Genomic DNA, 15,537 nt, shown 5'->3' with positions numbered 1-15,537 from the left:
GGTAGAAAACAGGACTGAAATCAGCCTGTCCCACATACCCGGCACTACCACCCCCAGCACCCTGTGTAATTCATGTGTCCGAGAGCCGCACCTTAGAGGAAAACGCTGGGAGCTATCGGTTAAATTAGCATGTTTGGAACATAGTTAAAATCATAGATAATTCCTACTTCTGAATTGCTGGTGGTGATTTAAACTACAGAACAGCAAAAGGGAAAACACATTTAAAAGTTATAGATTGCACGATGCTGTGAACATACAAAAACCCACTAACACGTACACTTTATGTGGCTGAACCATACATAGGTGGATTATTATATCTCAGTAAAGCTGTTTTAAAAACAGTTGTTATTTTTTTTTTTTAAAGTAGAATCATAACCTGAGAGTTGGGAGGGATCTCAGATGCATCAGTTGCTATTGCCCCTCTCCTTCTCCCATTCTACAGACCTGGGAAATGAGGCCCAGCTAGGATCTGCCTAAGGCTACCTGAGGAGCTGCCCTCAGGCAATTCTAGCATCCCTCCACTACTGAACTGTAAGCTTCCCCAAACCCCAGGTCTGAAAGCTCCTGACCTCCAATGTGCAAAACACATTGCCAATATTTCCTCCTGGCACAGATATGAGCATGCCAGCCACTCTTGTGGGTGTAGGGGATCGGGGGAGGGTCCCCTGATACCGTCCCACCCAGAGTCTCCTCCAGCTCTGCTAATTGCCAGGTGGTGGGCTAGGCAGGATCTAAACTTTCCCTATTCAACAGATGGGGAGATTGAGTCCCTGGAATGAGAGTACCTTGGCTCCAGCTGCTTGGCCTATCAGGGTGAGCTCTCCTTTTGGAGGGAACCATCAGGTATCAGGCTCAGGCTGCAGTCGTCTTGGGTACATATGGCACTAGTGGGAGAGCATCGTGTCTCATGCCACTCCCTGAGGCTCACTAGGGCGAAATCCTTTCACAGGCCCCCCGGGTTGGGGGTGGGGGCCTGGCACTCACTCCCTTCTTGTGCCCCCAGGTCATTGTGCAGCGGTCATTGTCTGCCAGGAACCTGAACCATGCCAAAGGGGGCTCTGTGCTGGCCAGCTACCTCAAGATGCTGCCCATGGGCCTGATCATCATGCCGGGCATGATCAGCCGTGCTTTGTTCCCAGGTAGGACAGGTGTCAGTGGCTGGGCCGGGGCTGCAAAGGTCACCAGGAGGAGATGCAAAGGATGAATGTGAGCTATATCTGGCTTGGAGGAACGGGAAAGAGAGTGGTCCCCAGGACTATCATCAAAGTGACAGACGTAGAGGTGGCTTGGCATTAAGGCCCAGACAAGGACCACTTACTCCTGTGTGACCTTGGGAGTGTTATGAACATCTCTGTGCACTGCCATTTCCTAATCCAAAAACTAGTTGTCAACTTCCTATAACACCATGTGTCTGAAACCTCAGGGTATATTAAGTGCACTTCTATTTGGCTCCCAGTAGCTGGCACAGGTTGCCTTTAGGGCACACTGGAGCAGAGGGTCTCCAATGCTGGTAGTCACATACCACATGTGTGGTCTTGGGTGGCTCCTACTCATTCCCCACCCCGTATACCAGTTTCTCCATCTGTAACAAGGAAAGAGTCTGAGCCAGAGAGGAGGGACCACAGCAGATGGCCATTCTGGACACTCAGGCCTGGGAGAAAAGATGCCCAGACCCCTGGTGCGCAGGGACCCCAACCTACCTGTGTCTCCTTGTCTGTGGAGTACAAGGCCTGTGTCTTCCTCAAAGTGCCCGACTCTTCTCTCTCTTGACTCTGAGCCCATGGTGAGCCACACAGGGGTCCACCAAAGGTACCACGGGTCATGTGGGGGGCACTCAGCTGTCGGCGGGGGGGCTGGATTGGCCCGTTGGCTACCTGTTCTGAGTGGCGCCTCTGGAGAGTAACTGAGCGATCCCTCACCTCGAAATACTCATCTGACACGGAAGAGGCCACTGAGGGCCGCCGGGGCCCAGGGCCAAGGCCAGAGCTGCCTGAGAGGCTGTCCTGGTCACTGAGAGTTATGTAGTCATCGTCGTCTTCCTCCTCCTCCCCATCTAACCCATTGAGGATCACTGCCCCCCTGCCGTCAGGGTCATCCTGGGTCATAGACAGCTGTCGCCGGGGTGGCGCCTGGCTTGGGCCTGGTGTCCTGTGTAGTCCACAGTCTGTCCCATTCTGGGAAACCTCCTCTTCTCGGCTTTCCAGGGCCCAGCCAATATCACTGCCATCCTGGGCAAGCACATGCGCCACAGGGACTGTCCGGGGCTTGGGCATGGGGGGCTGTGACTCAGGGTCCTCCTGGGAGAGGCCATTCCTAGCTGGGACCTGGTCCTGGGGGGTGCTGGGCTCTGGGGTGGGGCTGTAGTCCTGGTTCTGCCTCCACAGCTGGGTGCCAGTCTGGGATGTGTCTCGGATCTTGATGCGGTTTATCTGGCTGGGCTGGGGGTTCCAGATGTTGGGGTCGATGATGTTGATGTAGCCCAGAATGTCACTGCCCGGCTCCGGGTCTGGCTCCACCCACGTGGGCAGGTATTCGAACATGTTGGCCCGCTCTAGGTTGAGCAGCCCTGGGTGGATGGGCAGCAGTGTTTCGGGGAGGTCTCCTGGCTGCTCAGCCAGTGTTGGGCCCCGTAGCCCCAGGGGCCTCTTGACCTCCTGCTTCTCAGAGGAGACCCTGGCAATCTCCTCAGCGCTCTTAGCCTTGACCAGTGCATACTTGGGGTTGACGAGCTTCTTGGCCATGGTGCCCGAAGGTGCCAGTGGGACTACGGTGGGTAATATGATGGGCTCTGGCTCAGGCTCTTTTTCCATGGGGATGCCCTTGAGACTGACGCCATGTGACATGAGGTACAGCTCCTGGAACTGCCGGTCAAACGTCTCCACCACCTGGCCGGACAGCACGGAGATCACGTTCCGGTCAGTCCTTGCGGCCGACCATGTGAAGCTGCAACACAGGGAAAGGGGGCTGCCTGGTGAGTCATGTGGGGCCTGCCTCCGCCCTCAGGCCCCAGGTCCCCTTACAGTGGGTGTCCAAGTGAGCTGCCATATACCCCGCAGGCTGCTGTTCATCAGACTGGCTAAGGGGCCCTGGATGGGACTGAGCAGTGAGTGGGGACAGAGGACAGGGCACAGGCCTCAGGGCCAGACCTCAGTCTGGGATCTCAGGTGAGTCGCTGATACCAAGCCCTCTCCCACCTATGTAACACAGCACAGTGCTGCATTCCTATGGGGATTACAACACCCCTTAAGGCCACTCAGAATGCACAGAGCAGCCTTGGACACCTCGTGTCTTTGTCACTACCAACATCCTGAGTGGCTGTGGGCAGCACCCACCCTGCTACCTGCTGTGTGGCAGGCCTCTCAGAGCTGAGCCATGGTTGTTCTCATCCTGGCCCCGGATCTGAGGACAGCATTCACAATGACCACCCTGTGGGTCTGGGAAGATGCAGCCTGGCCTGGCCCACACCCCAACTCCAGGCTGGTGACATCTTTAGGTGGGAACAACAGTCTCAAAGACAAAAGCCTGCTTCTGGGGATAGGTGGGTGGCGTGTGGGTGTGCCCCAGCCCTGCTCATACCTCAGCAGTTTTGGGACCAATGAACTGGAATAACCAGGGTGTCATAAGGTAGGATTAAGGGCAGAAACCAGCTGAGAACTGGAGCCGCCTCTTCCCCCAGCCCCCAGAAAGCCGAGGAGTCACCTGTAAGAGCCACAGATGGCCCGGTCTCCATCCACGAACATGAACTTCTGGGCAAGGGCACCCTTGAACTTGGTGGCTGACCTCGTGAAGAACTCTGTTCCCCCACTGCTTCGCACCCTGAGATTCTGTGTTGGGAGACAGGAGACAGAAATACAGGACCACAGCACTGACCACACTGGGGTGGAGGGGTGGGGCAATTTCTGCCGGGGCTTCAGGGGAACTTGAATAGGGAAGGACGAGGCGATAAGGCCTAGAGAAAGGTGGTGGTATGTTTGGGGACTGCAGGGTCTGAGCCCAGGTGAGAAGTGCTGGAATTTGAAGCCAGAGAGGAGGGTGGGGTGGAGATGACAGGCAAGACCTGAATGGCCAGGCCAGTTTGGGGAAATGCTGTTGCAGGTGGTGGGGGCTATTGCTGGGTCATGAGCAGGAGGGATGTGGACACATTTTAGAAAGGTCCCGATGATGGCTGGGGGCTGCATAGCTGGGTAGATAGGGGTCTTTCCTGAGGGGTCTGGGTCTTGCATACTGGCAGATCTGCGGCCTTCCCAGGTTGAATGACTGCTGGGCTTCTCTCTGGATCTGCTCCACATGGCTGCCTCATTGTCGAGGCTGAGCTCAGCTCACCAAGGGCAGGGCTACCAGCAAATTGCTACTTTCCAGGAGTAGTTCCGTAAATGGTCCAGTCCCACTCCTCATTGGGCCTACACTGTCCCGCTCAGGAGAAAGTCAGAAGGTCCTGAGGGATGACAGGAAGGGGAGCTAAGACCCAGAGAGAGGAGGGGGTGGGTCTCCCAGGGGTCATAAGCAGTGCCTCAAGTCCAAGGCCAGGCCACTCCTGCCCGTCTCTGGACTCTGGCTATGAAGAGCCCTCTCTCCGTGGTGCAAAGTCTGTGGATATCCAAGTGCTGGATGCTTCAAGGCTCTAGTGCTGGCTCCCTACCCTATCCAATAGGAGGAGGCTCTTGCTCTGAGGGAGAGGCAGGTGTGAAGAGCCAGTGGTGAGGCATGGCAGACCACAGGAAGGGCAGGATGAGCCTTGCTGAGACCCAGGAGTTGATGGGATGGCTGGGGGCACTCCAAACCTCATGGTGGTCAGGAGAGTTGGGCTCATCTGTGCAAGCATTGCCAGGGCAGTGTGATAAAAACATAAGCTCCCGGGTGCCTCCAGAGAGTCGACTCAGGAGGCCCATGGTCAGACTGGGAATTTTATTTTTAACACAAGGCCCACTGAATCTAACAGCTGCCCAGGGCAGAAACCCCCTTAACAGCATCCTGACAAGTCTGCTTGCATGTGCCCTGGGAGTCTCACTCTCTCTGGAGGGGCACCATGCCAGCTTTGGGCACTGAGCTGTTACACTTTTTGTGACTTCTGTCACCCTTACCCACTCACTGGCTCCAGCTTATTGACTGCCCACTCTTTCTCTCATTTGACCCCCGCTGAGGCTTCCAGCTGCAGACACAGAGATGACTGTGATAAGAATCCCATTTTGGAGGTGATAAAGAATAACCCTAGCTGTGGCAGACTGGGTGAAGCTGATATGTGAAAGACAGGAATGAGTGGGTCAGGGTTAGCATTCCAGACATAGGACACAAAGGCCTGGTGACAAGAGAAGCAATCTGTTTAAGATACATGAGGACTTCGGGGGAGGAAGGCGGGTGATGGAGCCTGCAGAGCGGGCCCAGCTGGATGCTAATGACAGACCCTACATCTGATTAAGGGACTGACTGAATCTTCTTATGCCTCCTGGAGCAGGAGCCATAAGAAGATTCAGAGCAGGGAGTCACAGAGTTGGAACTGTACCTCGAGAGACTGGTATCCAGTAGGAGAACACATGAAATGAATGAGGAGCTGGAGGAAGAGGACAGGGAGGGGGCCGCTGCGGGTGAGGGAGGTGAGTTCGAGCCAGGGTAGGGGCAACAGGGAGAAGGGGATGGGTCTGAGAGAGCTGGAGCTTGCCCTCCACTCCCGACCCCAGCCCTCAGGTGCTCCTGCTGGAGTCCATTCTGTTATGAATTCCAGATCCCTCTGCTCCAAGTGGCCCAGGGCAGTATCCTCAGAGGTTGAGGGGTGGGTGTCCATGCCCATCGATGCCCACCCAGTGTGGGGTGAACAATGGTCTTGTTGCTGGGCCCAGCCTAGAAGGCGGATAAGCCTCTGCTCCCAGAGCCAGCTCTCCCTGGTCCCCAGGCTGCCTATCTGCACACAGCCAGCTCAGCAGGAAACTGGCCGCGGCCTAGGACAATTAGTGCTCATGACTTTGTACCCAACACAGAGCACGATCAGGGACCAGAAGTCAGAGCAAAGATCCTGGAGGCCTTCCCCTGTCACCTGTGCCCGACCATAGCCTAGCTCTGCGGCTTCTGTGGATTCCTGGCCTAGTGCTCTGTGTGCTGGGGCCACAGGCCCCTCCTTGGCCTGGAAGAACAACCTTCAGCCTCAATTCCCCTCTCACCAATGTCTGCCCTCACCCACCCTAAACCTTGTCCTGATGAAGGGCTCCTACATTTCAGAATGACTCAACCCTGTGTGAGAGGCAGGCCATGGCTGTACTAGATTCACTGTGTGATTCTAAGCAAGTCTCTGGCCCCTTCTGGGCCTTAGTTTCCCTGTCTGCAAACTAGGGGCTGGCCTCAAATCTAAAACCCATTAGCCCTGGGGCTCAGCAGCAAATGGGGCCTTGTAGCAGCTGCCACCCCCCACCCACCTCATGTCAGCTCCCAGGCCTGTTTTCCTGGGTGGGCCCCACCCCATGGGGCCTAGCCCAGATGAGGTAATGTCTCAGGAGTCAGGGCTCGGGTGAGCAGTGGAGGCTCCCACAAAGCAGCATTGTCTCTGAGCCTCATGACACCTCTGGCAGAGGACATAGGCAGGGGGAAGACACCCTGGCTGGCCCAAATGGGGTGCCATGGGCAAGTCTTTGGGCCCCAGGGAATCTGTTTTCTCATACCTAAAAGAGGGCAGTGATAGGTCCCCGAGAGAATGTCAGGGGAGGACAGCTGGGCAGCATGTCACCTGCTCGATAGTGTATGGGGCAGAGTGGAGTGGACTAAAGGCTGGGGCAAAACTGTAGTCGCCTGCTCCACATCCCTCACTGGTCCTTCTGTGCTCATACAGAGACACAACCTGACTGTATACCAAGTCCGCTGATGCCCAGGTCTGGGTTGGTGGGAGGCGGAGGGGACAAACCCAGCCCCCTGTCTCCCCGCCTCCCCTCCCGCCACAGCAGGGTGGGTCTGGGGCATTCTTGAGCTCTGGACAAACATAGCTTCAGTCCTGGCACCAAATGGATGCCGACTTGGCCTCTCCACACCTCAAGTTTTCTCATCAGTGAAATGGGCCTACCCGCCCTTATGCTTCAGGGCTGCTGTGAGGACTGAATGAAGCCATGACGCATGCAGAGGGCCAGGAAGATGCCTGGCACTCAGTGGGTGCTCCATAAATGCGAGGCGACAAAGTGGGCTGTGATTGCATGTACTAGGATGTAATCCCTTCCACTGCGGGGGATAGGTGGGGGACCAACACAGAGGACCAGAAAATATCTGAAATGACATGGACTCAGGCCCATGGAGGCCATGACTGTCAGTGATACATGATGGCCAGGTGGGCTCAGAGAGGAGGAATGACTTACCCACAGTCTCCCACAGCCCCCTGGGACTGAGGACAACTTCCAGCTGTACCATGGCAGCTCTTTTGCCCCCACCCTCCGCAGGGGCCTGCTGGCATCTCCTGAGCCCAGAGAGGAATAGAGAGGCCCAGAGCTGCATCCTGACCAGACCTGGCAGGTGACAGCAAGATCAGGCCAGGTGGGTGGAACACAGGGTACAGAGGGTCTATGTCCCCATGTGCTGGGTGCCCAGCCAGCCTCTGCTCTCTTCTAAAGGGTCTGTTTCACTCTAATGGGGAGAGAGACCAATGCTCACCCTGGCCTCCGCTGCGCTGTCGTAAAGCTTTGTGAACACACCTTTATGAACCACCTTTGGGGACAGGGGATGCAGTAGGGCTGAGCCAGCCCAGCTCCAAGACCTTGTTGGAGGGACTCCTGGCTCATCCCATAGGCTGGGTTGCTCAGCCCTGGCACCGTTGATATTCTGGGCAAGGTGCTTCTCTGTCGTGGGGATGTCCTGTGCATCATAAGAAGTTTAACATCATCCCTGGCCCCTAACCACCAGATGCCAGTAGAACCATCCCAGTCATGACCATTAAAAACATCTCCGGACACTGCCAAATGCCCCAAGCCAGGCAAATCCCCCTAGTTGAGAAGCACTGCCCTATACCTTGAATCCATTACAGAACCAGGCCAGTATTAGAGAAGCTGGGAGGGAAAAGGAGGAAACCTAGAGGACCGGAAGAGGGCTGCCTGTTCAGCGTGGAACGTGAGCTGCAAGCCGAGTCCTCTCATCCCCACTAAGTGCCTTCCCATGGCCACTCTGGCTGGGATGTTTTTGTTCATCAGAAATGGGCCCGGCCTTTGCCCAAGTGGATGCTGGTTTTTCCAGTTTGGCTGCATAATGCTGACAAGCTTTTCAAATCAGCCAGGCATCCCATAGCTCCTGTCCAGCCTAATTCCCACTGGCTCTGGGGCATCCCTTGGCACTCACTCTTACCCCGAATGTGGCCTGGTCATGTGGCCTGGCCTTGGGCCCTGGTGAGGGGTGAGATGGTGGGGTCTTCTTAAGGCCTATTCCTCATTTGGAATATGGGGCCATCATTCCCACGTTCTTCTCCTGATGGGCCATCAGGGGCCAGCTGAGCCAGCAGGCCAGGATGCTTGGCAATAGTGGGAATGTCACACCTGGGGAAATGCTCATGCATGTCCTCCTACCTCAATTGGGAACCAGGAAAGGGGTTGGGTCGAGCAATAGATCAGAGCTATTTCCAGAACAGCTCCCTGTTGAGCATCCTGGTGTGAGCTCAAAGCTCAGGAGGCAGGGGAGGCGCTGCATGGAGCAGGGGGCATAAGGGTGGTCCCCAGCCAGACCATGGCTCAAATGGAAAAGAGAAGCCCTTGGCACTCAGACCAAAGCTGGGATCTCATGGGAGGAGCCACACCTGTTCCCAAAGACAAGATGGGAAGAAACTCATTACTGAGTGTCCTGCCCATGTGGTCTCCTTTACTCTTCAAAGCAGCCCTGCTAAATAAATGACAATGACAACATTCCCACTTTTCAGACAAGAAGACCGAGGCCCAGAAAGATTCAATGTCTCTGTTCAAGGGTTTACAGTGCAGGTGGTAGAGGTGGGAACAGGTCTGGTTCCTAGTATTGCCCCCCAGGCTGGCACCCAACATTGCCATGGTCACAAGTATAACCCCGCCATGTGTAATCTGTACCCTGGGCCAGTAGGATCTGAGGGCAGGTCACAGCAGAGCTTGGCAGGGGTGGCAGGCAGCCAAGGGAAAGCCCAGGATTACTGGCAGAGGAAGTGCTCCTGAAACAGGTCTGGGCCTAACCAGCCCTTAGGCAGGGAGGTGGGCCATGTGAGCCGGCCTTCGACAAGGTGACACCTGGCCAGGGCTGGGCCCATAGAAGTCTGCCCAAGCTATAAAGGGGGCAGGCTCAGAGGTGAGACTAAGGAGGCCAGGGTCACACATTCTTTCCCATGAGGGTGCCCAGCTCCTAGGCACAACACACTGTAGACCCTGCCACCTTCTCCAGTATAGGGAGATAGCTAGCAGAATAGGCTAGGCCAGGAACCCCCCGTACAAGCTGTCCCTCCTGTGCCCCCAGCTACAGCTTCATTTTCAAGATATCTTCAGACAGGGGGTGGCAAGGAGAGGCCTCACACACACACCTCCTCCCCTGCCTAGGGCCTGGGGTTTATAATTTCTTGTTATTGCCAGCAGCTGCGTAACTCCCCTTAGCTCATAGAGCACTTTTACAACCATTGTCTCCTCTAATTTCATCCTCAAATGAGGCATCATTATGGCCATGAGGCACTGGAGGCTCAGAGAGGTGGGGCCATGCACCTATGTCTCATGGAAGCCCTGATGGCAGGTGCAACCTCAGTGAGGGACACTGGGCACCAAGGGTCTGTGCCTTCCCTGTCCATGCAGATTTCTTGCTATTGGCTTTTAGGTTCAGCTTGACTTGGGAGAATACCTCTGGGCAAGTCACAGCCTCCCTCAGGCCTCAGTTTTCCCATCTGTCCTATGGGAGCTTAGTCTAGATGGCCTCAAGGCCCCTGCAAGCTAAGGCATTCCAGGCTCCCACAAAGTTACAGGGCTGCAGCAGGTCCCAAGGCCCCTAACTAGGGTGGGTGAGTGATGTCGGGCCAACTTCACATGGAGGAAGCCGTGCAGCCTCTGGGTCACATTCATAGTCCAGCTCCACCTGCTCCCCACTTCTGGGAGCTCCAAACACTCTAAGACTTGCATTTGGGATTTCCTTACAAAGAAGGGGCCTGGACAGGGGACAAGGCCTCTGGAGTAGTCAGCCCTGGGTTTAGGTCCCCATTCAGCACGGACAACCACATTTCCTGCCTCATTATCCACACACTGGGAATGCAAGGTGGGCTGAGTGATGTGATGTGTGCACAGCAACACTGGACATGTGGCAGGGGTGCAGGGGTGGTGGGCCTGTAGGGTCTCTTCCCGAGCATGGGGAGAGGGCTCGACAGAAAGCCTTGAGGTTCTCTGATCTGCTACCCACAGGGACAAGGTGTCTCCTGCCACCTTTCAAAAGACGGCTTTTCCACACTCTGGACCTATCAAGCATGAGCTGTCTGGCCTGGCAGAGTCAATCCTCAGTGCTAATTACATGGCAGGCAGTGCGGCGGGTGAGCGTGGAGCTTGGGGTCAATCCACCAACGAGACCACATTAAAATGTCCCAACAGCCAGAGACTCACCACCCAGGAAGCTCACACCCACTTGAAAGGGCTCAGTTGAAATGGGGGACACACTTGACAAATACCGACAAATTACAGGCATGGGAACCCACCCAGTCCCTTGTTAATCAGCCTAGTGTCTCCTTTTCTCCTAAGATTTTGTTCAGATCACAGACCTAAAACCCAAGGAATTCTGACCTGTCAGAGGATACATTCAGCCAGAGGGCTCTGGTGCTGGCCCCCCACTCCCATTCTCTTTAACTTTCTAGTCATGAGTGACACCTGGGCATGCGCCTCCATTACCTTATCTGTAAAATGGGAACAACTGGATTGTCATAGGAGTAAATAAGTTAACCACGTAAAGTGCCTAGGACATGCCCGGCACATGTCCAATACTGTAAAATTATTACCTGTCATTATGTGTACTGATCTGTACTCTCTGGGAAATGTGCTGCACACAGTAGGTGCCAAGCAATACCACGGTGGAAGGAGGGCTCCCTCTATCCCTAAGCAAGGTACCAGATGCCAGGGCATCTGTGCAGAAGAGGCCAGCCACACTGGCCCACATGCCCCTCTGTTGGACCAATGAGACCCTGGAGTCCAGAGTGGGGAAGTGATGTGCTCAAGGACATACACAGCAAAGCAGTGCTGAGAACCCAGGCCCATCATGACTCCCTCACCTTTGCTCCGTGGTGTCCCCTCTAGAAGGCTCTTTCTACTCTGCTCTTATTCTTCTAATCCATTTTAACTCTGCAGCTGTTAAGGAAACCTTCCCTGACCTCAGCCCAAGGGAGCTTCCTCTGTCAGGGCTAGGTCCTAAGCGTGTGGGTAGACATTATAGGCAGACTTTGGCTTAAACCCAAGTAAAAACTTCCTGGGAGTCAGAGCTCTCCAGATAAGATGTGAGCTGCTGGAGCCAGGGTAGTGAGCACCTTGGCATCTGAGGTGTGCAAGCAAAGCTAGGTAACCCATGTAGCATGGACTGCTTTGATGTAGCACCTTGTATGTGCTCCAACGCCTGGCCGGTAGGGCCTTAATCAATGTTTATCTTTGACTTTTGGAGGTAGTTACTGTCTAGGTCCTTGGAGGATTTAAGCAGAGACCAGGTGACCAGAAGGTTCTAGGATTATTGAACTCTGTATGCCTGGCACAGGGCTCCGTCCCTAGAAAGCAGGTGCTTGAAGTGTTTGTTGACCAACTGAGTGATGAATTGGTCATTCATGACCAGCCAGCTCACCTTAAGGTGTCCCAGGTGCATGCGGGCCCGCTCACACATGTGCAGGAAATATTTGACATTACTCTCGTCCACGATGATGTACACAGCCACCTTCCTCTTGAAGCCGGCGTCTAGTAGGTCCTTGAAGATGTCCACATCGGTGAACATGTCCATGACCACAGCTATCACCTGGGAGCAGGAAGAGAGACCAGGGTCGTCAGCTGGTGCAGCAGCTCTGGCCCTGAAGTTCTAGGCTCAGTATTCCACACTTAGGACACAAGATTCTCAGTCGGTGGCACAGACTGGAATCTGGCAGCAGGGAGTGGAGGGGGAAGCACATTCAACATGCCTGCTAGCACAATACTACAGAGAACAAAGCCCAATGACCTGGCAGGTGAGACGTGTAGGTGGAAGAGTGAGAAAGCTGCACAAAGACCCTGGGAGGAGCTGGCTCTCAAAAGTCTTAGAGTTTGCCTGCTACCCTGGGACACTGAGATGAACCAGATGTGTCAACAGCCAAGGGGCAGAGCAGCAGCGGGCACAGTCACTGGATGATGTCACCCATCTGTCCCTGGGCTGGTATGGACTTTGGCAGGCTCCCTCACTGACCGACCCAACACATGTGCTCTTCCTGTCATCCGATGACCTCTGCCCACAAGAGCTGACCTCCACCCTCCTGGACCTGGCTTAGGGCAGGACCCCAGAAGTCAAGGTATACCTATTCCACCCCCAGTCCAGCCACAGGCCAATGTGGGCAGTTTAGTAGGTCCTGAGGAGGGTAGAGGCACAGGGAAAGGACAGGGCAGTGTAGACAAGCCTACCAGCCTCAGGGGTAGTCAGCAGGCACCTGGGCCCATCAGGCATTAGCCCTCAGTCTCCCCACTCCCTGTCCCACTGGGCAGCAAAGGAGAGCATGTCAGACCAGGGGCAGATACTACTGACCCAGACAGAGATCCAGCCCCTTCAAGGCCAGCACCGTGGTCCCATCTGGGGTCTGAGAAACCTCCTGGAGGACCCTTACACAGACAGGTGGGAGACATGCTCTAGGCCACACAGTAAGTTGGTAACAATTAGGCTAAAACCTACCCAGGCCCATCAGTTGAGCTCACCCCCGCCCCCAGCATGAAGGTGGCCTGGCAGGCTCCTCCTGCTGGGATCTGTAGACACAGGGCGACAGGGAGGCGGCCTATGGCCTGCTGGCAATGAGTCTGCATACTCCAATGAGCTCACCAGGCTGGCCCCTGCAGGCTATCTAAGCTCTTCCGGGGCCGCAGGCCCCTGTCCTGCCATGGAACAATCTCTGTGTGACTGTGAGCAAGACATCTAGCTTCTCTCATCAATATGAGAAAGGGCCCAGCTTTCTTGTTGGTACAATAGGTGCAGTGGAGCTGTGGAACCCAGCCAGGGTTCCCTGATGGTTGAGGGCCAGGGTCCTCTCTCCTCTGTTTGACAACCGCTCTCTTTCTTTGAGTCTCTGCAAGAGTTTTCCAGGTGGGGCAGAGGGAGATGGTACAGTCCATGAAGGGGCCGGGACCTGCAGGGGGAAGCCAAGGGGAGGCAGATATGCACACCAGATGAGGAAGCACTTTCTGACTCAAAGTTAGGCAGGAGTCTTGAGAGGGAGTGAACTCCCCACCCCAGGAGATGCTTAAGGAAAGGCAAAATATTATTTGGCAAGGGAGTGGTAAAAGGACAGATGACACACGATGTCAGAGCTGAGCGGACTCACATGGCCTTGGATTTCACCAGTCGAGGGTGATGAGAGCCTGAAATGGGTGAGGTGGTAGCAGGGACTTCCATGCCTGGGACCCCACAGCCCCAAAGCCACTCCAGCTCTGGGATCTCCTTGGATAATCACTCCTGCAGGCAAACAACCTCACGTGCCACCTTGGGAAGGGTGCAGCCAACACACTTCTCCCTGGAGGCAGCCATCCCCACCCCAACCCTTCGCTCCCCCACTGGATTGGTCAGGCCTGGTTCCAGGCCCTGCTTGCTGTGGCAGATGGGGGCTTGTCCTGGGCCTGGGATGAGGGACGTGCCCCAGCAGGACCCACTCCATGTGCGTCCTTCCCCACATCACCCTTGGGCAGGCAGGATGCCTGATTCAGGGACCATCTGCTGTCGAGCTGAATCTGTTGGGGCCTGTCCCCTATGGTAGATCCTCCACAGGGTCCCAGGGCTGAGCACTGGCTCTCTCCAGGCACTTGAGCTTATGCTGGGGTTGGTCAGAGAGGGCTTATAACTGGTGTCAGCTATAAAGTTGGGGGTAGGAAGGGGGTGCTTGGTGCTCCCCAGGGAGGCCCCCACAACTTGTTCACAGTCAGAGCCCCAAAGGCTTCCTGGCAGCCCTTGAGTCCTGCATGTTCCTCCTTGTTTTGAACATGGGAAATCTGAGGCCAGACTCAAGACTAGAATACTCCACCCAAAGCACCTTTGGCCTAAGATAGTATAAGCCAGTTCCAGGCCTTATGCTTCATGAGGGTTTATAATGACTCCAACAACCTCTATCTATTCAGCCTTCACAATCATGCTTAGAGGCAGCAGTTATTCCTAACTTACAGATGAGGAAACTGAGGTGCAGAGGGGTTCACTCTCCTTGCATAATTATCTGTTGGAGTGGCCCAGCTCGCCTTTGACACTGTAAGCTCACCAAGGGCAGAGCCCCCATCTGGGCCTAGCATGGGGCCTGGCCTAAGGAGGTCCTCAGGGAGCTGCTGTCAACTGAGAATGGGATCAAATAGCTTTTGAGTTGCAGGAATGAGAGCAGCCCAGGACAAGCCACAGCCCGTCCTGAACACTTGGTCTGCCATCTGACAATGGAGATGTCAACCTGGCTCACTCCAATGGTCTATCCAGGTCATACATCCATGGCTTGAGCTGGCCCCACCCAGAGGAAAACACCAGCCACTTCATGAAGTCTCAACCCACACATACCCCACGAAGGTCCTGGGCACGGCCAGGGCCAAACCAGTGGAAAAGTCAGAGAGGGGAGGCTGGAATCTGGAGACTGCCCTTGCCCTGATGGGTGTTAGGAGACCACATGGGGCATTGAACCTCGGTCCTCGTGACCACAGGAACTGGCTGTGTCCATGTGAGCACTGGACCAACTGCGTGGTTTCTACAGGGTAAAGATGGCAGGCATGTGTGTGTCCCATACTCTAGGCCTGGCATCGCCAGGGAGCTGATGGGGCAGCACTGGCCCCATAGCCCAGAACTTGCACAGTTCCCAAGGGAAGGAAGGAGCCCGGTGGTTCCCGTGTCTTATTGACAGGAAAACCCTCTCTCGAAGATGCAGCCATAGAACTAGGAGGGGCCAAATACCGTGACAACTATCCTGGTTCCCAGCCCCAAAGAGCTCCAGAGTGGGGGCTGGATGACGCCTGGGGAGCATGGGAGGATGGCAGTGTCTTCCTGTGGGGAAGACACTGGCAGGGATTGGTATCAGCACTAGGCTTGAGTGAACCTCATACTCAAATGCATCCCCACGTCTCTTGGGGTGGGGCGGGGGGTGGTGGTGGTGGTGGCGCAATATTTGCAAGTTCCCAAAGTGTGTTCTTCCAGCAGCTCCCACATCTCCCTTTCCTTTGCCGCACTCTCCCCCATCCAACAGATCTGTATCCTGCCTCCTACCAGGTCCAAATCCCGTGCCCCTCTCCATGTGGCTAGGACTGCTCTCAAGCCTCCTCTAACCCCGCCCCCCCAATCTCCTGATGGTTTCAGAATCCCCATACTATCCCTGAGATGGATAATATCCAACCCCATATGAGAGATGAAGATATTCTGGCCCGGAGAGGGGAG

At 55.3% G+C, this 15,537-nt stretch overlaps 2 protein-coding genes across 2 annotated transcripts in view; one reads left to right on the top strand and one right to left on the bottom strand.

Annotated features, from left to right (window-relative positions):
• SLC5A10 (solute carrier family 5 member 10) overlaps window positions 1-15,537 on the top strand; it is a 62,819-nt gene that overhangs the window by 18,591 nt on the left and 28,691 nt on the right. The window contains exon 9 of the mRNA XM_011359052.2: window positions 1,004-1,139. Coding sequence (XP_011357354.1) covers window positions 1,004-1,139 — 136 coding nt within the window. The remainder of the gene's footprint in view (window positions 1-1,003; window positions 1,140-15,537) is intronic.
• FAM83G (family with sequence similarity 83 member G) overlaps window positions 1-15,537 on the bottom strand; it is a 29,316-nt gene that overhangs the window by 2,965 nt on the left and 10,814 nt on the right. The window contains exons 3-5 of the mRNA XM_011359051.2: window positions 11,761-11,928; window positions 3,700-3,824; window positions 1,701-2,943 (exon numbers count right to left, since the gene is read on the bottom strand). Of these exons, the coding sequence (XP_011357353.1) occupies window positions 1,701-2,943; window positions 3,700-3,824; window positions 11,761-11,928 (1,536 nt within the window). The remainder of the gene's footprint in view (window positions 1-1,700; window positions 2,944-3,699; window positions 3,825-11,760; window positions 11,929-15,537) is intronic.

Source organism: Pteropus vampyrus, unplaced genomic scaffold (genome assembly GCF_000151845.1).
Source record: "Pteropus vampyrus isolate Shadow unplaced genomic scaffold, Pvam_2.0 Scaffold44, whole genome shotgun sequence".
Taxonomy (NCBI): Eukaryota; Metazoa; Chordata; class Mammalia; order Chiroptera; family Pteropodidae; genus Pteropus; species Pteropus vampyrus.
This window is presented reverse-complemented; position numbering and strand designations above follow the sequence as displayed.